This window comes from Macaca fascicularis, chromosome 11 (genome assembly GCF_037993035.2).
Source record: "Macaca fascicularis isolate 582-1 chromosome 11, T2T-MFA8v1.1".
NCBI classification, from domain to species: Eukaryota; Metazoa; Chordata; class Mammalia; order Primates; family Cercopithecidae; genus Macaca; species Macaca fascicularis.
In genome coordinates, this window is record NC_088385.1 from 100,881,097 (window position 1) to 100,903,681 (window position 22,585).

Below are 22,585 nucleotides of genomic sequence, written 5' to 3' on the forward strand. Positions count from 1 at the left end.
ACTTTCACTCTTCCTTCCCTTTAGATTTCAGTTAGTTACACCGCTGTTTTCACATAGTCAAATAGATAATATTTACATTCTATTCTATAATCTAGCTTTGATTTTGATTAGTTATGTTATTTTCATATAGTTAAGGTATATAATGTTACGTTCAGTTGTTTAAAATTTGTTTGTTTCTTTGTTTGATTGTTTGTTTTGAGACGGAGTTTCGCTCTTGTTGCCCAGGCTGGACTGCAGTGGCACGATCTCAACTCGCCATAACCTCCACCTCCCAGGCTCAAGCAGTTCTCCTACCTCAGCCTCCCAAGTAGCTGGGACTACAGGCATGTGCCACCACACCCGGCTAATTTTGTATTTTCAGTAGAGACGGGGTTTCTCCATGTTGGTCAGGCTAGTCTCAAACTACTGACCTCAGGTGATCCGCCCGCCTCGGCCTCCCAAAGTGCTGGGAGGCGTGAGCCACCATGCCTGGCCTAAAATTAGTTTTATATTTAAATGAATTCAGTGCCCAGTACTAATCTTTTTCCTATGGCTTTCCTGGTACTGATATTGAGGAACAGATCAAGGGGTTTAGTGGAGACTGCCTGGCAGAGGGGAGGAGTATTTTATCATTTGCATTGTTTAGAATTGCTTGCACATGGTGATGTGAAAAACAGACTTTTAGTGCTTTTGCTACTTATTTAAATTTCTCTGTAAGCACTGCATCCTTTATTGTCTGCATCTGAAGCAAACCATTTTCACTGACCCCCCCATTGGTGTGCCACTGCTGATAGCTTTTTTTAATTCATTGCACTGACTAGATTGTCAAGACTTCAAGGAGGGCTCATGAATGATGAATTTTTTAGTTTTTTTTCATGTTCAAGAATATCTGATGATTACCTTACCTTTATACTTCAATATCATCCCTAGGAGTAATATTTATGCACTATACTTTATTCCCCTTAGAATTTTGGAGGAATTGTTTATCTTTTGCATTTAAAATACTTTTGAAAAAAATGACTGGCTTTCCCCTCATTGTAGGCAACTTGGCTTGTTCTGCTTGAAGAATTGTTTCTCGGAACTGGAAATTCAATTATTTAACCAGGGTACATGTTTCAGTTAATTGTTTCATATTCATTTTTTGTAAAAACGAAGTATGCTCTTTTGACTTAGAGCTCCGTTGCTTGCTCATTTTAGGGATACTTTCTTGTATTGGATCTTTAAATACTTTGGCCTGGGTTCTCTACTTCAGGGATACTCATTAATCTTTCTGATGGATTTTATTTTTTCTCCTCTATGTCTATCATTTTTCTCTTTAAATTTTGCCTTTTATCTCTGATTACCTCAAGGCTTCCTAGGATATAAATAATTTTGAGTCATCCTTGGTGTTTCTCACTTACTAGTTTATTCCTTGGAGACTGTAGATTTTTGGTTTTGGCCCATTTTCTTCCACATAATGCTCTCTTTTTAACTCATGTGTTACTCTGGTATGTTACTCACTTGGCATGCTGTTTCATTCCATCCTGCGTATGTTTGGGTGACTTTGGCCTTTGGGGCTCTGATCCACTGGGGTGATTTCTCCTTGGCATCCTTCTGACCCCTGTGTATTACCTCTTGAGGACCAGGTATCTCCTGTCCTGTGCACTTTTCTTCAGCCTATAGGCACATGTAAGCAAAAGAGCAGGTCAAGGAAGTGAGCTCACCAGGTTGTTTATGCGTGGGACACCCTATAATGCCTGTGCTGTGCCGTCTCTCCTGAGAACATGCGGAATGTCTTCTCATTCTGCCAGGGACAGTTAGTCCTTGTTGTCCACATTTTTTATCTCCTGTCGCTTCATGTAGCAGTTACCATCTCCACTCTGCTGAAATCAGAGGAGAAAAAAATGTAAGAAACCCACTTAATTTTTTCCTCTCTAGATTTGGGGATAGTAGAGCGAATCTCTTAGAGTTGAGTTTGGGTGAATAACTGATATAGCTTCAGGAAGGTAGGAATTGGAAGGTGGTTCTGCCATCTTTTTTGATGGGCTTCTTTTTAAATTTTATTCCCTTTTCTTCATTTCCTTAGGTGTTGGGGGATGGAGACACTGGGGTCAGGCCTCACTCTGCCGTATTTACCCAGAAGCCATCTTGGGGCCTGCCTGTCTTTCTCTTTTCAAATGAAACATGGGTGTGGGAAAGGGGAGTTCCCACATTGTAGCCCAGTTTGGCATAAAAAGAGGTAACAGCCCATGTCTAACCTTGACAATATTTTACCATCATGGAGTTTCCCCTCTTTTTAATTTTCTATTCACCCTTAGATTATGCAATATAATTTCTCTGGTTTTAAATACAAAGTAAATTAAAAGTAGTAGCACTTGGTAACACTGTAGCTATAGAGAATAAAGCTAAGTGAGTATGTTGTCATTGTAATGAATCATTCCTTTTCATTCATTCATTCATCCAACAGATATGTAGTGAGTGCCTACTATGTGCAAGGCACTACCCTGGGTGCCTGGAGTACATCACTGAGCAGGATGGACGAAGCTCCCCTGCCTGCGAGACACTTACATTCCAGCAGGCCTGAGTGTGTAGGGTTGGGGGCACGCAGCAACAACAAATAGAGCACATCTATAAAATATGTCACACGTTACAAGGTGATTTATGGACAAAGGGAATGAGAGTGGAATGGGAGTTGCAGTTTGGAATGGGGCAGTCAGGGCAGCTGCCCTGAGAAGTTACATTTGATGAAGGGGTCAGTGAAAGAGTGTCCCAGGGAAAGGGAACAGCTCGTGCGAGGCGCTCTGGTTTGCAGCTGGCTGGTGTGTTCAAGGAACAGGATGAATGACAAATTGATGGAGCTGTGTCTGGTCCATGTGAGAGAAATGAATGGCCCAGCAAACTGTAACATTCACTTTTAAAGTTTTTACTGTTTTGAAAAATTTACTTTACCAGATATTCATTTCGTGGTTTTTTTGTTTGTTTGGTTTTGTTTTTTTAGAGGGAGTCTCGCTCTGTCGCACAGGCTGGAGTGCAGTGGCGCAATCTTGTCACTGCCACCTCCGCCTCCCGGGATCAAGTGATTTTCCTGCCTCAACCTCCCAAGTAGCTGGGATTACAGACGTGCGTCACCACGCCCAGCTAATTTTTGTATTTTTAATAGAGACGGGGTTTCACCATGTTGGCCAGGTTGGTCTCAAACTCCCCACCTCAGGTGATCCACCCGCCTCGGCCTCCCAAAGTGCTGGGACTATAGGCGTGACCCACCACGTGGTTTCCATGTGTGATCTTTAAAAGGCAGAAACAAATAAGCAAAAATCATTACTAAAGGGCCCACGAGGGTTGTTTCTATCTTAGAAAATATGTAAAGAAAAGTGATACAACAATAAATGGTTTGATTTAATGAGAATTCAAAAATCGTAAGATTTGTTGAAAATAATAGAATTACTTCTAAAAAAGATAATATATTTTATTGAAATAAAAGCCTTTGAAGTCATCTGGTTTTGCCTTTTACAAAGAAGAAAGCAATCTCAGAGAGGCTAAATGACTTATCCCAAGCTATATGGCTAGGTGGTGGCAGATGGAAATTTATACTACCCAGGCTTGCTAATTCTTAGCCCAGAGTTGTGTCTACCATACCTCCCACCTTTTAATTCAGTGCGAGCTCAATTATTGCTAACAGTTTTATTGTTGACCTTCCATGGACTTGATAGTCAAGTCGAGTCTTCCGTTACAATAAGCGGGATTTATTTGTATTTTGCAACATAACCTTGTTCTTTGGAGTGGGTTTCACTTAATCATCCTGGAAATCAGTTTTAGAAAGACTAAACATGATTTCTCCATCTCTCTGTGAGGACCAAATTGTTCTCTGTGATTATCTATCAACAAGCAGAACAAGGGGTTCTAATTAGTTTTCCTTTTGAGGTGTTTTTTGTTTTATTTTGGTTTTGGTTTTGGTGTTCTCTTCTCTTTTCTTCTTTCTTTTCTTTTCTTTTCTTTTCTTTTCTTGGTAACCAGTCTCAGCCAAAGGGATTCTTCTGCAGAGCCATTGCACTCAGGCACCAGAGTTAATTCATGAGTCCTGGGAGGTGGCTGGTTAGGTTAGCTTTTCCAGCCTGGAACAGCCCCACCCTACCCCTGACCTCCTCCACTCCACCCACTTTAGCTACAGAGAAACTGGATGTTGTCAGCCCCTGGGGTACCATGAGACAGCTGAGTTCAGAGTGACTCTTGATCTTCCCTCTCTCCCTCCCTCCCTCCTTCCTTCCCTTCCTCCCTTGCTTCTCTCTCTCTCTCTTTTTTTTCCTTTGCGCCCATCAATTTGTGGCCTACTTCACTAATTGGTCTGTGAAAAGCTTCTTCCTTTTCCATTCATGTATTCATGCTTGTTCCCACTCCCATTTCCCTCCTTCTCATAGATAAAGATAACTATTCTGTCTGACATGTATTCCTTTATTTGTGTGTGTTTTTGTAAGTGGTGCATTGGACATATACTCTTTTTTGTTTTTTGAGACAGAGTCTTGCTCTTTCACCCAAGCTGAAGTTCAATCAGTGACGCAATCAGAGCTCACTGCAGCCTTGACCTCCCTGGCTCAGGTGATCTTCCCACCTCAGCCTCCCCCCGAGCACCTGGGACTACAGGTGTGCACCACCACACCTGGCTCATTTTTTGTATTAATATATTTTTTTGTAAAGATGGAGTTTTGCCATGTTTCCCAGACTAGTCAAACTCCTGAGCTCAAACGATCCACCTGCCTCGACCTCCCAAAGTGTTGGGATTACAGGCATGAGCCATGGGTGCCCGGCCTGGACATATATTCTTAATTTGCATTAGTATAGACCTGATTATTTTTGTTACATTTTTTGCTCTGCACTGCATTTAGTCCATCCCCTCTAACTCTGCCAGTATTCCCTATGTGCTGTTTTGTATTTCTGTATCTCGTCCACCAGCAATGAGCTCTTAGATTGCTTCCAACTCCTTTTTTCCAACAGTATTACCTCATATAAATGACCTCATAGTGACCCCTCATGGGTCTGTGTAAGAATTTTCCTGACGTGGAGATCCCTATATCTCCCAAAAGAGGGTTTCTGGATTATAAGGTATATGTGTATTTGCTAGCACAAATAATGAAGCTTTACACAAACAACCTCATACGTGTCTCTTACAGGTCTTTTTTAGAACTTTTCTTGGGTACATCTAACACAACAAGATTGGAAAGTACATTCAATTTTACCCACACTGCCAACTTGCTGGCCAGTATAACTGTCCGATCTTTATTTCTGTCGGCAGTGAACAAGGTTCCTACATCACATCCCAGCCAAAGCTTGGTATTGTCTAGATTTCTATACATATAAAGTGCTTTATCATTGTTGTTTACATTTGTTTCTTAAATTTCTGCATTTGAGCATCTCTTGATATGCTCCCTTTTGTGTTTCCTCTAATTTGAATCACCTGTTCATACCTTTGTTCTGTTTCCTGTGGAAGTTCTTACCTTTGCTGTTGATTTTCAGAAACACCTTACACAGTCTAGATAGTGTTTCTCTTATTGGTCTTAGACATTAGCCTTGGTCTTAGACATCAGCTTGGATCATGCCTCCTTCGTTGAGCAGAAATCTTTAATTTTGACATAAAAAATTTACCTTTGGGAGATTAATTTTAAAAACCGCTTCTGACCACAGGCCATAAAGATACTCCTGCCCTATTTTCCATGAACTTTATAGTTTTACCTTTGGGACTTTATCTCCATGGGATCCACCCCTGTTCATGGTTTGATGTTCCAGGCCAGTTTTCTTTTCCTCTGTAATTAGCTAGTTCCCCTCAGTTTGGGGAAAGCCTCTTCTTTCCCCATTATGGAATTTTAATTGTCACTATAGGAATCAGCATCTTTATATTATAATAATGGCATCCCACCTAGCACGACAGCAATTCTCCTTTTAGTCAGCTCTTGCTTTATGTCTTTTAATAAAGGCTTAAAATTTTCCCCATAAAGATCTTATACAGTCTTTATTAATTTCATAGATCCTTTATCCTTCTCATTGCTTATTGTATTTTTATTGTGTTTTGTATTTGATTATTATGAGAGTATTGAAATGCTGCTTTGTAGTTTTTTGTTTTTAAGTTGATCTTGTATCTGGCAATTTTGCTCAGTCCTCTTATTCTAATAGATTATCTGCTAATCCTGATATTTTTCTATGTATTAGGTCGTATTTTCTGAACATAATGTTAGTTTTATCTCTTCCCTAGAAATGCTTATTATTTATAACTAATTTAACTAATTTCTTTTTTTTTTTTTCTTTTTTTGAGACAAAGTTTCACTCTTATTGCCCAGGCTGGAGTGCAATGGCTCAATCTCGGCTCACGACAACCTCCGCCTCCTGGGTCCAAGTGATTCTCCTGTCTCAGCCTCCCGAGTAGCTGGGATTACAGGCATGTGCCACCACGCCTGGCTAATTTTGTATTTTTAGTAGAGACGGGGTTTCTCCATGTTGGTCAGGCTGGTCTCAGACTCCCGACCTCAGGTGATCCACCCGCCTTGGCCTCCCAAAACTAATTTCTTTTCTTTCTTTATAGCACTGGTCAGGACGTCTAATACTGTATTCCACAGTAATAGTGATGGTGTGCATCCTTGTCTTTTTAAAGAGAATACATTTAAAGTTTCTCCACCAAATCAAATGCTGTTATAATCTTTACCAAATTAAGAAAGTTTCCCATATTTTGAATTTTTAAAGAAATATATTTTTTCAAATTATAGTTTTGTGTCAAACTTTATCAAAATTTTTTTCTGCATCTATTAAGATAATAATGAGTTTCCTCTTTGGTGGATTGATATATTGAGTTAAGTGGTAGATTTTATGATGTTGAAATATATTGCAAACCTAGGATAAATTCTACTTGTTCATGATATGTTACTTTAAATTTTTTGATTCAATTACTTAATATTTTATTTATAATTTTTGCTTCTAAAATCGTAACTGAAACAAGCCTATAATTTTTCTCTTCTTGTATTCTTATCCTGTTTGGAATAAAAACTGTAGTATCCTCATAAAATCAGCCAGATAGCTTTTGTCCTTTTTTGATTGTCTGGAACAACTTACATATGATAGGAAATTAAGTGTTCCATGAGCTTTATCTTTTTCCCGCTTTAACTTGTCCAGGGTCCACAGGATCCATGAGCATTTGATGGAGCTTACCTATAAAGCCATCTGGGCCTAGGGCTCTTTGTCAAGGGAGGGCTTTGTTTGCTATTTCAGTGTATTTCATACTTTGGTCTGTTCAAGTTTCTGTGTTTTTCCTGCACCAATATCCAACACTTGTGAGTGTTTAGAGTTCATTGTTGAGCAAACTTTCATTCCTCCTACCCCGTGCAAACATTTAATTCCCTTTCCTGTTGGTGTTGAGTTTGGCCACATATCTTGCTTTGATCAATGGAACATTAGTGGACTTCACATGAGCAGAGACCTCAAATGTCCTCATAGAAGCATTTAGCCTTATCTTCTAAAAAGCAGCTGCACTGGAACAGGACAGTCTCTTAGCTCAGCTTTTTTTCTAGTCCTGCACACCTGTAGCATATGACACTTCCATCATTAACAGTGGCTCACTGCAGCCGTGAGCCGGGGTGACTGGTAGATTACCAGACAGACCCTCCAAAGGAATGTATATAGTTTGTAGAAGTGCTACCCCATGACCAACCCAGTCACCGTCATAAAAAAAAAAAAACAAAAAACCCATATCTTCTTACAACATCTCCTGTCATATCACAAAATAACTGAAGTTGAAAAAGGAATTTCATAGTTAAAAAACCTTTTTGACTCTTCCAGCAGCTGTTTGTGTGTCTGCTGCGCCTCTTCTTTAGTCCTTGGTCTTCAGCTTCTGAACTGTGCTTTTGAACCCTGGAGAGTTCCTGTTCTCAGATTACCTGTAAGATGATCACATCATTGAATGCAAGGTGAAAACAGGAGGTTGACCAGACAGGACCCTGGGCCTGTGGACTGTCCTTCACTCACAGAACCCACATCCAACCAGTTATTCCAGTGAAAGCAATAAGGAATAGGTAGGAAGGACTGCTGCACAGAAATTCGTTAGAAGACATGGCTTTTTTTCTGGAACAGATGAAGTCAAACACACAGCTGGTGGAGATGGTGAGTCAGAAACTTGACTTGGAGGGCTCTTTTGCTATAAGATGATCATCAGCTCCTGGAAAGGTATATGTTGAGTTTCCTTTTGTGCTTGGCAAAGGGCTAAAGACTAGGGGAAGGAGGTCACAGAAGTAGAAGGCCTGGTCTCTGCCCATAAGGAACTTCGGAGTCAGCAATGTCACATACAGAACCTGGAAAAATTATGTGAGAAACTTTCACAAAATGTAATAGGGATTAGAGAGGAGATTTTTAGTTTTGAGGCCAGAACAGTGATTGATAGGCATGGGTGAGGAAGGAGGAGATAGCTGGAGAAGGAGGGAGAATGCTGTGTCGTTTTCATTCACATAGTGACCACAGAAATGAGGGATGGAGGGGTGAGAGAATAAGTTAAGTCGGGGCAGGGATGGGGGTGGAGAGCAGGGCGAGGGGTTTCCATTTTCCTTTAAGTGGATCTTGGCTTCATTGCAGTAAATGGGGTTGTCAGTGTGTATTGCTCGTTTTGAAACAGACGAGTTTCACTGAGAATTGGATTAAAAGATTGCATGAAAAATTTAGGATCTGTATAAGGGAGAACATTTTATACAGCCCTATATGAGGGCTGTCTAAAAGGAGTTAAATTCCCATTTAGGATTTTTTAAACCAGGTTATACCACAATGTCTGGTGGTTTTAACCAGAGGTAGTGCTGCCTCACCCCAGGGTATGTGAACGTGTGTGTGTGTGGTGGTATAGGGTATCGCTAGCAATTAGAAGGTAGATGCCAGGGATGCTGATGGCCCCATCATGTACTGGAGGAGCCCTGTACAGCCCGTTGTCTGCCTAGAATGCTAAGGGCACACTTGTGGAGAAATAATGCACTTTCCAAGCTTCAGTAATTTGGGGTCCCCTTGTTTAATTTTTGCAATATCTAGGTACCATTTCTACCACTAATTTAATGATTTAATGCTTTTCTTTTTTTTTCTTTTTTGTCTTTGTATTCTTTTTTTTTTTTTTTTTTTTTTTTTGAGACAGTTTCGCTCTGTTGCCCAGGTTGGAGTGCAGTGGTGCGATCTTGCTCACTGCAACCTCCGCCTCCCAGGTTCAAGCAATTCTCCTGCCTCAGCTTCCCAAGTAGCTGGGAATACAGGTGCCTGCCACCATGCCCAGCTAATTTTTGTATTTTTAGCAGAGATGAAGTTTCAGCATGTATGCCAGGCTGGTCTCGAACTCCTGAGGTCAAGTGATCTGCCAGCCTCAGCCTCCCAAAGTACTGGGATTACAGGCGTGAGCCACCGTGCCCAGCCTAATTTAATGCTTTTCTTTAAATTTATTTTTATTTTATTTTATTTATTTATTTATTTGAGAGGGAGTTTATTTATTTATTTGAGAGGGAGTCTCACTCTCTTGCCCAGGCTGGAGTGCAATGGTGCGATCTCAGCTCACTGCAACTTCTGTCTCCCAAGTTCAAGCAGTCCTCCTGCCACAGCCTCCCAAGTAGCTGGACTTACAGGCGCATACCACCACACCTGGATAATTTTTTTGTATGTTAGTAGAAACGGGGTTTCACCATGTTGGCCAGGCTGGTCTCGAACTCCTGACCTCAAATGATCCACCCGCCTCGGCTTCCCAAAGTGCTGGGAATACAGGCATGAGGCACCGCGCCCGGCCCTTTAAATTTATTTTTAACTGACTTTTAAGTTTTTAGTTGTCATTCTGTATCTGCTTTTTAATTTACTTATTGTGATCCTTGCTTTTTCATTTCATGAGTTTGAAATGCTATTGATTTTTTTAAGTCATATTAAAATAGATGACTATTGCAATACAGAATGTTCATCTTACACTCTGCTAGAGGCATGCATGCTAGCTTTGAGAAATAGTAGCCAGATGGTCACAGTGGATTAATTTATGGCTTGACCTGAATTTATGTAGTATATCCTTGGGAGTTGACACCAAAGCCTTGGGACTTTCATTTTTAAGTACCCTTGTGTTCAGCAGAATTCACGAACTGAACGGGTCTCATAAGGATACTTTCCCTGATAGAGGTCAGACAGCACAAACAACTGTGATTGCCTCTCTGTATGTGCAAAGATGTCCATTTGGAATGGCTTGATCTGCTTGGTGGGGTGGTGCTTATGTGCCAATTATCTTTGCTCCAGCCTGTGTCCACAGACTGCTGGCCATCTCCCAGTTATGTGGCCCTATTTACAAGGGCTAAGTGACCCTGAAAGTGTGGAAGAATCAGAGCAAACTGTGTCCTTACTTCCAAAGAATTGGCTGGAAGCATATGTTGCATTCTTGTTGGCCAAGAGTGAGAGAGAAGGATGACAGAGCATAGCAGAAACACAGACTCCCTTCCCAACACCCAAGCAACAGAACCAAAATGCAGTTAGAAACAAAATCAAACCCAGCCCCCATATGCACCTGCAGCAAACAAACAAACAAAAAACAATGACAGCTCTATTTCAGCCACTTTGAAAAGTGGCAGGCAAGGAAGGGAACACCTCACTGTGGCCCCTCAGAAGCAGTGCTGGAAAAGGAAGGTGAGAGGACCAATTCCTGAGGGTTCCTCCTAATATAGATCAATATGGGAAGCAGCTGGTTGAGGTGGTGAGTGGATAGACATGATAAATGTTAAAAAAATAAAAATAAAAAAAAAAAACCCTTGGCAGAGTCAGAGTCAGGAAGGCACCCAGGGGAGGCCACCTCCTAGTCTCTGTGTTGAGTTACAGGAAAGAGACCATAGGTGTGAGTCTGCCCCGGTTAGGCAGAGTAGGCCCTGGTCTAAGACATTTAACTCCCCTCCAAAAGAGGACAGAGTATAGAGCTCCCAAAGACAGGCCTCATGACTCCTACCTCTCCTCCATGGCAGAAATGTTCATGGAAAGCAGCAGCCAACCTAAAATTGTAGCTCAGAGGTAGAATGACAACTGGTTCCCTATAAAGTGAGGAGAACGTCAAAAGATACATCAGCTTGCTCTAGGAGAGCAAAGAGCAGTTCTGGACAGAGATGCTCACGTTGTCGGTATGAACAAGATGGCAGTGAGTGTCATGACTACTCTGTGAAATGCTGCAGCAGAGGAATGCAAGAGAGGAGCACAGTTTGTTGGCTGGGCACGGTGGTTCACACCGGTAATCCCAAAACTTTGGGAGGCTGGGGCACGAGGATCACTTGAGGCCAGGAGTTTGAGACCAGCCTGGGCAACATAGTGAGACCCTGTCTCTATTAAATATATATATATATATATATATATATATTTTTTTTTTTTTTTTTTTTTTTTTTTTTTGAGACGGAGCCTCGCTCTGTCGCCCAGGCTGGAGTGCAGTGGCCAGATCTCAGCTCACTGCAAGCTCCGCCTCCCGGGTTCGGGCCATTCTCCTGTCTCAGCCTCCTGAGTAGCTGGGACTACGGGCACCCGCCACCTCGCCCGGCTAGTTTTTTGTATTTTTTAGTAGAGACAGGGTTTCACCGTGTTAGCCAGGATGGTCTCGATCTCCTGACCTCGTGATCCGCCCGTCTCGGCCTCCCAAAGTGCTGGGATTACAGGCTTGAGCCACCGCGCCCGGCCAAAAATATATTTTTTTTTTTAAATAAAGAAAAGAAAAGAAAGGAACACAGTTTGCCAAAATAAACATACAACCAATCTGGTCTATCAGAAAACCCAGTCCTAGAAAACTCAACCTCACAAGTATTTTATGCTATAGAAAGGCTCAGCATCGATTCAGTAGAAACAAAAACTCAAGATGTAGCTATGATAAAACAACAATGGGATTCTTTTTAATTTTTATTTTTAACTGTGGTAAAATGTACATAACATACAATTTGCCATTGTAACCATTTTTAAATGTACAGTTCAGTCATGTTAAGTACCTTCACATTGTTTTATAACCAATCTCCAAAAGTCTTCATCTTTCGGAACTGAAATTCTGCACCCATGAAACAATAATTCCCCATTTCTCCCTCTCCCAGCCCCTGGCAACCAGCATTCTACTTTCTGTGTCTGAATTTGACAACTCCAAGTACCTCATATGAATAGAATCAGAAAGTATTTGTCCTTTTGTGACTGGCTGATTTTACTTAGCTTAATGTCTTCAAGATTCATCCATGTTGGAGCATGTGTCAGAATTTCCATCCTTTTTAAGGCTGAATAATATTCTGTTGTATGTCTATACCCTATTTTGCATATCCATTCATCCAGTGATGGATACTTAGTTTGCTTCCACCTTTTGGCTATTGTGAATAATGCTGCTGTGAATGTAGGTGTAAGAATTTCTCTTTGAGTCCCTACATTCAATTCTTTTGAGTATATACCCAGCAGTGGGATTGCTGGATCATACGTTAATTCTATTTTTAAATGTTTGAGGAACTGCCATACTGTTTTCCACAGCAGCTGCACCATTTTCCATTCCCACCAATAGTGCACAAGGGTTCCAGTTTCTCCACACTCTTGCCAACATTTGGGACTTCCTGGTTTTTGTTTTTGTTTTTTTTGATAGTAGCTCTCCTAATGAGTGTGAAGTGGAATGGAATTTTTAAAAGAGCCAAGAAAAGAAATTAAGAACAAAAACACAATACAACGTTAAAACCAGAACACACACACACACACACACACACAGGATAGACATAGCTGAAAATCAAAGAGTGAGATAATCCCAAGGAGGGGATTAAAGCAATAGGAACAATATGGCAGCCATGGAGGAGAGGCACACCCATCCAGCATATGGAGCAAGAAAAGAATGCAACCATGTGACCCAGGAAGATTTTCCCAAAAGGAAGATACAACTGAATCTTTGGTTGGAAGGTTATGCCACATACCTGGAAGTGCAGATATAGAATGGATAACATACACCCTGGTCTAAAGTTTCGGTATTTAGACCTCAGACAGGAAAAGCAAGTTACACAAAATACTGGATGACTAAGTTGGTATCAGAATTCTCCACATTTTTCAACAACCCCTACCAGAAAGTAAGAACAAGGCCTACAAACTTTTAAGGGAAATAAAATTATTTAAATAATATAATATAAAATTATGAATATAAAAAAGATAAAAATAATATAAAATTGTTCTCTAAATATTAAGTTATTATTCCAGCGAAGGCAATAAGCAGGCCGCCTTGACCTGAAAGAAGTCAGGGACTATTGCAATCATGAGCATTTCTGGAAAACAAAAAAAAAAAACAAAAAAAAAACCACCCTGTGATGAAATTGACCCAAATGACTCAAATCAGAAGAACAGACCCAGGAGTAGAAAAGCCACAGATGAAAAACAGTAACAATAGCAGCAACAACAAAACACTGCTGAGCATTCAAACCATTATAATTCCACCTTAGGACTAAACAGTGGGACAAGGGGCATGGATGATTGTTAAAGAAATGTGTAACTGTTAGGCATCTGACAAAATACAAATTATATAAGCAAAAAAAAAAAAAAATCAAGTGTGAGGAAATGGAGAGGAAATGTAAAGTAATTATAGAATATTACTATAAAAACATGCAGTTAACCCTTGAGTTTTCATAACTTTTTTCTGTGCATTAAATTGTGTGTATGTGTGTGTTTTCAAGTATGTAACTTATAACTGCCAGTCAGAATGTCATTTTCTTTCACTTTTGCTTTTTCTTCTGTTATATCCAAACAAAATTAAATAGCTCTTACTAGAAAGAAAAATTCATATATTATCATTTTAAATGAACCCATTACCCTCTATCTAGCCTTCTACCAGGGTATGTGTGTAAAGAAATATCCAGAATGATGATCACCAACTGTAAACACAATGGCGGGATATTGGATGATTTCTTTTCTTCTTTGTGCTGTTTTCTGTTGCTTTAATTTTTTTTTTTTTTTTTTTTTTTGAGAGAGAATCTCGCTGTGTCCCTCAGGCTGGAGTGCAGTGGCGCGATCTCGGCTCACTGCAAGCTTCGCCTCCCGGGTTCACGCCATTCTCCTGCCTCAGCCTCCTGAGTAGCTGGGACCACAGGCGCCCACTACCGCGCCCGGCTAATTTTTTGTATTTTTAGTAGAGACAGGGTTTCACCGTGGTCTCGATCTCCTGACCTTGTGATCCGCCCGCCTCGGCCTCCCAAAGTGCTGGGATTACAGGCGTGAGCCACCGCGCCCGGCCGCTTTAATTTTTTTAAATGAGCCTATGTTTTTATACAAACCGTGAAATCATTGCTGTTAATCTCAACTATTGATCAGTAGTGTCATCAGTATTCTAATTGCTTCTTAGTCCTTGTTTTTTAAATTGTAGTGTTGACAAACACCAGAAAGAGCCCTTGACAATATTTTTGCAACTCATCTCTAAAGTATTGGCCACTGCCCAGAGGCCAAAGGCACGGGCTGTGGAAAACATCAGCTCTTGTAATAAGGTGCCTTTACCTTCTTATTGAATCATAAATCAAAACACAGTAGTGGACTGGTGAGCGTGAAGTAGACTGACCTGAATCCCTGTGATGCTGATAGACGGGAGTATAGTGTACTGTGCTGTCAAATGTCTGAACCTAGCGAATGACTTTGGATATTTGGAGTCCCTCTCAATCTCTGCACTTGGCTGCTGCTAGTGCCTTTGACTTCCTCCATTGGGATTCTCCTCGCCTTTGCACATGCAATTCTCTCTTCTGGAGATGCACCATGCCCTCTTCCTCCTTCATCACCCAGCTCCTCCTCCTAGTGTTCAGGGCTTAGCTTTAGCCTCCTTCCCCTGGAAGGCCTTCCCTAATGAACTTAGGAGCTCCTTCTATATAACCAAAGGCACTGCTCACTGGTTTTGCTGGGCACATTTATAACCATTTACTCAGTGTCATGCTTCTTAGCAGACTGGCCTCAGGCAAATAGGAATCTAGTTCAGGAAGTGGAAGGTCAGATTTCCTCCTTGCTCCTCTCAGCACATATTTCCTGTTCCTCTTCTGGGCTCTGCCAGGACGGTCACTCCACTCTTGAGGCCTCTGCTACGAACAAACCCCACTCTCCTCCCTTCCTGCTACCCCATGGCCTCTTAGGTTTATTTTGTTCTCGGCAGCCCTCTTGGCTCCTGCTTCTGTTAGCAGCTACACCTTCTCTCGGTAATATTTCAAGTTCAACCTCACTGGGGAGGGTAGCTGTTTGGTTTAGCCTTTGTCCTCTAGCACCTGCCTTTCCTGCAGGGAGGGGCATTCCCAGCCTTGGAACAGGCCCCACCACTAAGGTCACAGACAGTGCCAGAAGGAGCTGGGGTCTGTGCAGCCATTCTTGAATTCCCCCAGATGCCTTGCCTGGCCTTGAGTAAAAGGGAGATAAGTGAAAAAAGCATGTTACGAAGCAGCATGTACAAGGTAATCCTACATATGTGTTTTATATATCAAAGGAAATAGACCAGTTATTATCAGTGAGTTTTTCTGGTGGGATTTCTAGTTTTTATTTTCTTGCTTACAAAGTTTCTGTAATAGGCCGGGTGCTATGGCTCTCGCCTGTAATCCTAGCACTTTGGGAGGCTAAGGCAGGTGGATCACCTGAGATCAGGAGTTCAAGACCAGCCTGGCCAACATGGTGAAACCCCGTCTCTGCTAAAAATACAAAAATTAGCTGGGCATGGTGGCAGGTGCCTGTAATCCCAGCTACTCGGGAGGCTGAAACAGGAGAATCACTTGAACTTAGGAGGCGGAGTTTGTAGTGAGCCAATATCATGCCATTGCTCTCCAGCCTAGGTGACAGAGTGAAACTCCATCTCAAAAAAAAAAAAAAAAAAGTTTCTGTAAAAAATATTTTCGTAGGTACTAAACGGTATTGAAGCCCTGAATCATGGCATTGTACAGAGCAGCCCCCAGGAAGACGAGAGCCAATTGGCTCTGCCATTTGGAAGCATTGCCTTCTTCTCCCCACGATTCTCATTTCTGCCCCCAAATGATGTGTTTGTTGCCTTGCTCATTTCACCCGGGTGTCTTTTTCCTCCTCAGGTGACAGATTGACTGGAATCCCCTCGCACATCCTCAACAGCTCCCCATCAGACCGGCAGATTAACCGGCTGGCCCAGAAGCTGGGCCCTGAGTGGGAGCCCGTGGTGCTGTCTCTGGGACTGTCCCAGACAGATATCTACCACTGTAAGGCCAACCACCCCCACAACGTGCAGTCGCAGGTGGTGGAGGCCTTCGTCCGTTGGCGGCAGCGCTTCGGGAAGCAGGCCACCTTCCAGAGCCTGCACAACGGGCTGCGGGCCGTGGAGGTGGACCCCTCGCTGCTCCTGCACATGTTGGAGTGACGGTGCCTCCACCAACCGCTGGGGAGTGAGTCCCTGAGTCATGTGGCTGAATCCTGACTTTCACTCAGAGCAGGTGGTGTTTTGTGTAGGTTTGTTTTTTATTTTTAATGATCCTCAGATGGAAGGAGAAAACAGGGTTTCCACTAGACGTTATTTGAAAGGCCAGATTACTCAGCAGATCTCTCACGTTGGCTCAACAATTCTTTGTTTTTAATTGCTTGAAGATTGCATTGTTGTAATTGTTCAGTTTTTAAATGTGTAATGGCATTTTAATAGACTATTAAATCACAGTGGTTCAAAAATATATATATATATCATGTCATCACATTACAAGCAGGTATCTCATATGTAAAACATTTACCTGAATGTTGTCTAAGGACTGAACTGTGGACTTTACTATTCATAATGATAAAATAATAAAATGTGAATTACTACATATCATGTGCCTCATTCATGAGAAAGTAGTGCGTTGGGTTTTTTTTTCTTTTCTTTCTCGTTCCTGTATTGCATAGATTAAGGGTGTAAAATTACAGTAGTCTTTTTTTTCTTTTTGGAACAGAATTCATAGTAACAGTGAAATGGTTACTTTCCCAAGTCAGGATAAATAGCTCAGGCAGGATGTCTGTATTAAATGTCGTAAGACACTAAAACTCCCTGCAAAGACCAGTTCAAGTACCAGCAAGCATACCTGAGCCCTTCATCTTTAAAAGATTGCTCAAGAAAATCCTGTGCTGTTTATTGAAAGCATTAAGTCGAGATGAGAGGGGATGTGGTCTTTCCACTGAAGCCAGAATGATTGAAGTGTTGTGCTCCTAAGGAGTGTGATTTAGTCTTCTGTCCTTTTATCAATAGCACATGGTGCTTATAGAATGCTTTACTGTTTTCGTGGCCTTTCCTGTATGTGATCTCATTTGGACCTCTCAGCCATCCTGAGTGGGCAGTGGGCAAGGTTGTTCAACTCCTTCTGTAGAGAGATTGAGCGATTGGCCCAGGGTGAATGAGCTTGGGCACCAGCTCCTGAGTCCTTTCCAACTGCTCCACAGGACTTCTCCCCTTCTCTCTTGCATGCTCACTGAAGAAGCTTGACTCCTGCTCCCCGCCTACTAGCTGTATGGCCTTGGACAAGTTACCCTCTCTATGCCTCAGTTTCCCATTGGGAGAATGGGGAAATGACTGTACTCACCTCTGAGGTCTTTGTGATGATTAAAGCAATAATGTCCGCCAAGAGCACATCCAGATGCGGTTCACTGTCAGCTTTCAGGAAATGGTAGCTGTTAATTTGCCGCCACTGTGGCTGAAGGTATAGTTAGACCACAGGCAAAACTGAATAGTGGCTGAAAGCTGAGGGCACTGTGGGAGGAGCTACTATTGCCACATTTCTTACTAAGCTTTAAAATGGGATTTGATTTTATAAACTTTACAATGGAGCCAATCTGTGATCTATCCTTATTAATAATTATGGAATCTGTTTCCTAATTCTAACATAACTCAGGATTTTTCAAAAGGGAGGAAAAAAATCACGTGTTTTATTTCCATTCCAAGAATAAGTTTATAGAATGGTAGAGTTGAACGCAAAGCGGGTGCTTAAAAAGATGACAATAGTATGTGGATAATATCCTTTCAGGCATCTTGTAACCATATTCCTGTTACTAAAAAAGAGCTGCTATGCCACAGTTTATTCTTTCAATGAATTCGGTTCAAAAGGATAGTCTACTGGCCTTATCAGTTCGAATTTTCCATTTTGTAGCCCAGCCAATAATTCATTATCTTGTAAAATTCTCATAGTTTTGGCCGTCTCACTGCACCCAGTGATAGACTATACTGCTGTGGCATCTTCAGTGAATCGCTTGTCATTTTGAACCTGAGACTTGTTACATTGCTGTCTTCCCCCGGGTTTCCTAATAGAGAGTTGCTCTGGCTTTTGTTCTCACAGCTCAGAGTCACATTCATGGATGAGTGAGTAGAGCTGGGCTCTGCTGCATCTGACTAGATGGCATTAGCAGGTCTGATGATTAGCTGGGTCATCTTTCCACCATTCACCATTTGCAAGGAATCTGTCACGCATAAAGACACTTGTGGGCTCTGTCAGCAGTGAGAGACAGTTAGTGAAGAACAAGCCCATGATGGGCCAGACAGACAGGGCCGAGGGGGCCCTTAGAGACCTCTGACTTGTTGCCTGTAACAAGCAGAGTGTCTTCACCACCAAATGGCAGCAGCCCCTCCTTGGGCCTGCTCAGGTGCTTGCAGAAGGTTTGCAGAGTGGAAGAGCAGAGCAGCTGAATCCCTATCTTGGTCTACCTCTGGCCACGATGAATAATGCTACATGGCAGCTGCCTGCCTCCTAACAGAACTGGGGAGGTGATGAGCCTGCAGGGATTTCCTGTGTTTTGTATGGGAGAAGATTCTACAATTTCAGAGAAATTTCTTGTTTACCCCCAAGAAAACTGAATGAATGCAGCGAGGTGGCAAGAGCATTTGCAGGCACTGACAAAAAGTATATTAATATACAGTCTTGCAGCACTTTGGGTTGGGTTGCAGTGTGCGTGTGTGTGTGTGTGTGTGTGTGTGTGTGTGTGTGTGTGTGTGTGTGTGCTCGCGCGCATATTTGGATCCATCTTTTGCAATCCATGACAGCCAATACTTCTAAACTGAGATTTCTGGGCCCTATTGAAAAACAACCTTTGGCTACTATGGATCCCCGTCCTTGAATCACAATAACAGGTAAGCCTTTTCTATGCGTGAGTGTGGCCCTTAATGTTTTTAAAACTATAACTTTTATTAAATTTTCTCAACATAAAATACATGTTTATTATGGCAGTTGGAAAAAAAACAAGATGAAGAAAAATAAGAATTACTCCTACTCCCATCTAAGCACTGTACATCCCAATTTTCATCCCTGTCCTCCAATTAGTTTTCTCTGCCTGCATATTCTTTTTATAAAAAGAATAGGCTTTTCTCTGCATTTCCTTATAAAAAGTGTTTTATTTTCCAAATGATAATACACATTTTTTTGTCAATGTGAGGACTATTTAGAGAGACTAAAATGTGTAATTAAAATTTAAATATTCCTCAATGCCATACTCCAAATGGTTATATTCATGGCTTAAAATTAACTAAATTAAGTTTTCGATTTTATAACAAGAATGGGATTATATCGTACCTGCTGCTTTACAAGTGGCATCTTTTATATAACATCAAACTGTCTTTCTGTGTTATTATTTCTCTATGCCAATGATTTCAACATTCTTTGTGTTCACCACACACTTTCAAGTCCTATAATTTTTGGTGGCATGTTTGAAGAGATAAAAATACACTTAGCTACTAAAAAGATGACTACAAGTATAGCAATGTCTTTCACTCTCAAAACCATTGTCCTACTTTTTGCTCCATCCCCATTTGGAACCACGTTCCACTATTTGAGTAGAGCTGTTTACGGCTCCCCTCTGTGCACTCTTCTATCCTCAAAAAGCAAAGTTTAGCACAGTCTGGGCTTTATTCTGAGATTTTCTCTCTTCCTTACAGCAAGATGGCCTCTACACTACCTGATGATCCAATCAGCTTCGTGTTCCATTTCCACAAGAGTACGTGTTCCGGGAGGGCAATGAAATTTTACCTGTTGATCAAAATTTGATGGCACACTTATGAAGGGTTGGTAGTCTATGTGTAGCCACTATTCTCTGCCATCATTTTCAGCAATGCATACCTTTCCAGTATGCGGTTAGGTCATCATGTCTTAACCACTTCCCGGCATGGATCTTTAGGTCGGTTTTGCTTTTTCATTATTATAAAGTGATGCAAGGAAGGGAGCATTTGTGGTTAAATCTTTAAATTCATCAGACGTTACAATGAATTCGATCCCTGCTTTGTTTAGCGCCAAACATATTTTAATTTTGTTCTCAATTAGCTTTTTTATATAGCAGACCACCCCCAAGATGTAATGGCTTCAAACAACAAATGTATTGGCTTAGAATTTAGCCCACAATTCTGTGAGCTGGCTCGTCTTGCTCTTCCAATCTGGGCCGCTCAGCTGATTTCTGCTGGGCTGTCTCGTGCATCTGTGGTGAGCTGGTGGGTGGCTGAGGAAGGATGCTCTAGGGTGGCCTCACTCATGTGTCTGGAAAGTCGCAGGCTATTTCCTGGGGCAATGGGTCACATGTGTCTAGGTCACACCCTTTTATCTGTCAGGTTACCCTGCCTTCTTTACATGGTAGTAGTGGCGGGGGTTCCCGGGGCAGCAAGAAGGCAAGCCCCTGTGTGGAAACACCTTTCAAGCCTCTGTTTGCATCCCTTTTGCTGACATCTCTGGCCAAAGCCAGTCATGTGCCAGCTCAGAGTCGGTGTGGGAGGGCTCTACCGAAAGGCATGGAGAGAGGAGGGGAATAATTTGGGTCGATTTTTTTGCAATCCACCACAGCCAATATTTCTACACTGAGATTTTTGGGCCCTATTGAAAAACAACCTTTGGCTACTCTGGAACTCTGTCCTTGAATCACAATAACAGGCAAGCCTTTTCTAGCATGCCACGGTCCTTTCCATCGCCCACCCCACAGTATCCATATCCTTTACCCAGCTCCTTCCACCTGCTCAGCCACACATATGTTTATGTTGATGGCCTCTAGACCATAAAGATATAGACATATAGCCATGATGATGCTTAGCATAATCTCCTAGAAGTGGAATTGCTGGGCTTAAAGTATGAATAACACTTTTAAAAACTTTTGACTTTTTAACACTTTTTAAAAACTTTAAAAACATATTTTAGGGATGGATGTGGTGGTCCATGCCTATAATCCCAGCACTTTGGAAGGCCGAGGGGGGCGGATCACTTGAGCTCCAGGAGTTCAAGACCAGCCTGGGAAATATTGTGAAACCCTGTCTCTACTAAAAATACAAAAATTAACCAGCCGTGATGGCCAGCACCTGTAATTTCAGCTACTTGGGAGGCTGAGGCAGGAGAACTGCTTGAACACAGGAGGCGGAGGTTGCAGTGAGCCAAGATCGCACCACTGCACTTGAGTCTGGGAGACAGAGCAAAACTCTGTCTTAAAAAAACCAAAAAAATTTGACTACCTTTGCTCTAGAAAACATAGGTTATCTGGTTTAAATGCCAGTTAGTTCCACTAGGCTTTGGTGGCCCACTGTGAAAGTTGCTGTTGGATGTACACACACACACACACACACACACACACACACAGAGTCCTGAGGCAGTAGGATGAGTCTGTCTTCATCCCCTTCTCTGGGGAGTTCTCCAGGTGTGGTAGCTTTGGATAGAGCCTCCCCTCATTCGGTTATTCAGCAAACACTCAAGCAGAGGCTACTACATGCCAGTCACTCTGCTAAGCAGGGAGGTGAAAAGGTTACTAATAAATACACAGTTCCTCTTCTCCAGGAACTCACTGTTTGACCAATGAGACAGACGTGAAGCTCTAATTACAACAACATGCAATCAAGCCTGTGCCTGAGTATCGAGTCTATGGGAATGCAGAGGAGAAATGATTCATTTGCCTGGCTTCTTGGGAAGCGAGAGGTATGAGAAGTAATAAGGCTCTATCCAAGCCTCTATCACTTGGGCAAGTTACTCCACCTTTGGGTGCCAGTTTCCCCACATGTAAAATGCAAACAATAACAGTACCCACCTATGGTCACAGTGAGGATTCCATGAGATGAAAGGTATAACATACTTAGAACAGTGCCTGGAAGAGATGTTTTGTTAAACCACTGAGTTGAATTCTTTTGGCTATCAGAGTTTTTCTTTTTCTTTTTCTTTTTTTTTTTTTTTCTTTTTTGAGACAGAGTCTTGCTCTTTCGCCAGGCTGGAGTGCTCTGGCGTGATTTTGGCTCACTGCAATCTCAAGCGATTCTCCTGCCTCAGCCTGACTATAGGTGTATGCCACCATGCCCAGCTAATTTTTGCATTTTTGGTAGAGATGGGGTTTCACCATATTGGCCAGGATAGTCTCGATCTCTTGACCTCATGATCCGCCCACCTCAGCCTCCCAGCTGGGATTACAGACGTGAGCCACTGCACCCGGCCCAGTTTTTCTAATCTTTACCCTTCCAGGGCTCTGAGAAGTGTGAGGCTAGTAGAATCACCTCCTGCAGATGTTTGTGGTATAGAAATAGAAACTGCATAGTCCCTCAATATCTTTATCAGGACTCTAAAGATAAGTGGCTATGAACTGTGGCACACTTTAGAGCATACTCAGTGTTGGGGTGGATTCAGATCTAACAGTTGGCTACCCTTAAATGAGTATTTACAGTCTTTGAGCAAATTCTTGCTGATTACAA

General features: G+C 42.0%; 1 protein-coding gene across 13 annotated transcripts in view; it reads left to right on the plus strand.

Moving 5' to 3' along the window:
* Nucleotides 1-16,733, plus strand: part of CRADD (CASP2 and RIPK1 domain containing adaptor with death domain) — a 179,058-nt gene extending 162,325 nt beyond the window's left edge. For 11 of the 13 annotated variants that reach the window (XR_006690583.3, XR_010579534.2, XR_006690585.3 and 8 more), the window contains one exon: nt 15,996-16,733. Coding sequence is in view for 9 of the 13 variants with exons in the window: in XM_074007518.1 (XP_073863619.1) it covers nt 15,996-16,297 (302 nt within the window). In the remaining 4 variants the exon portion in view is untranslated. Of the gene's footprint in view, nt 1-9,054; nt 9,336-15,995 lie in introns of those variants that run through there. The other 2 variants (XM_074007517.1, XM_065524650.1) reach the window with 2 other exon arrangements.
* The last annotated feature ends 5,852 nt before the right edge of the window (nt 16,734-22,585 follow it).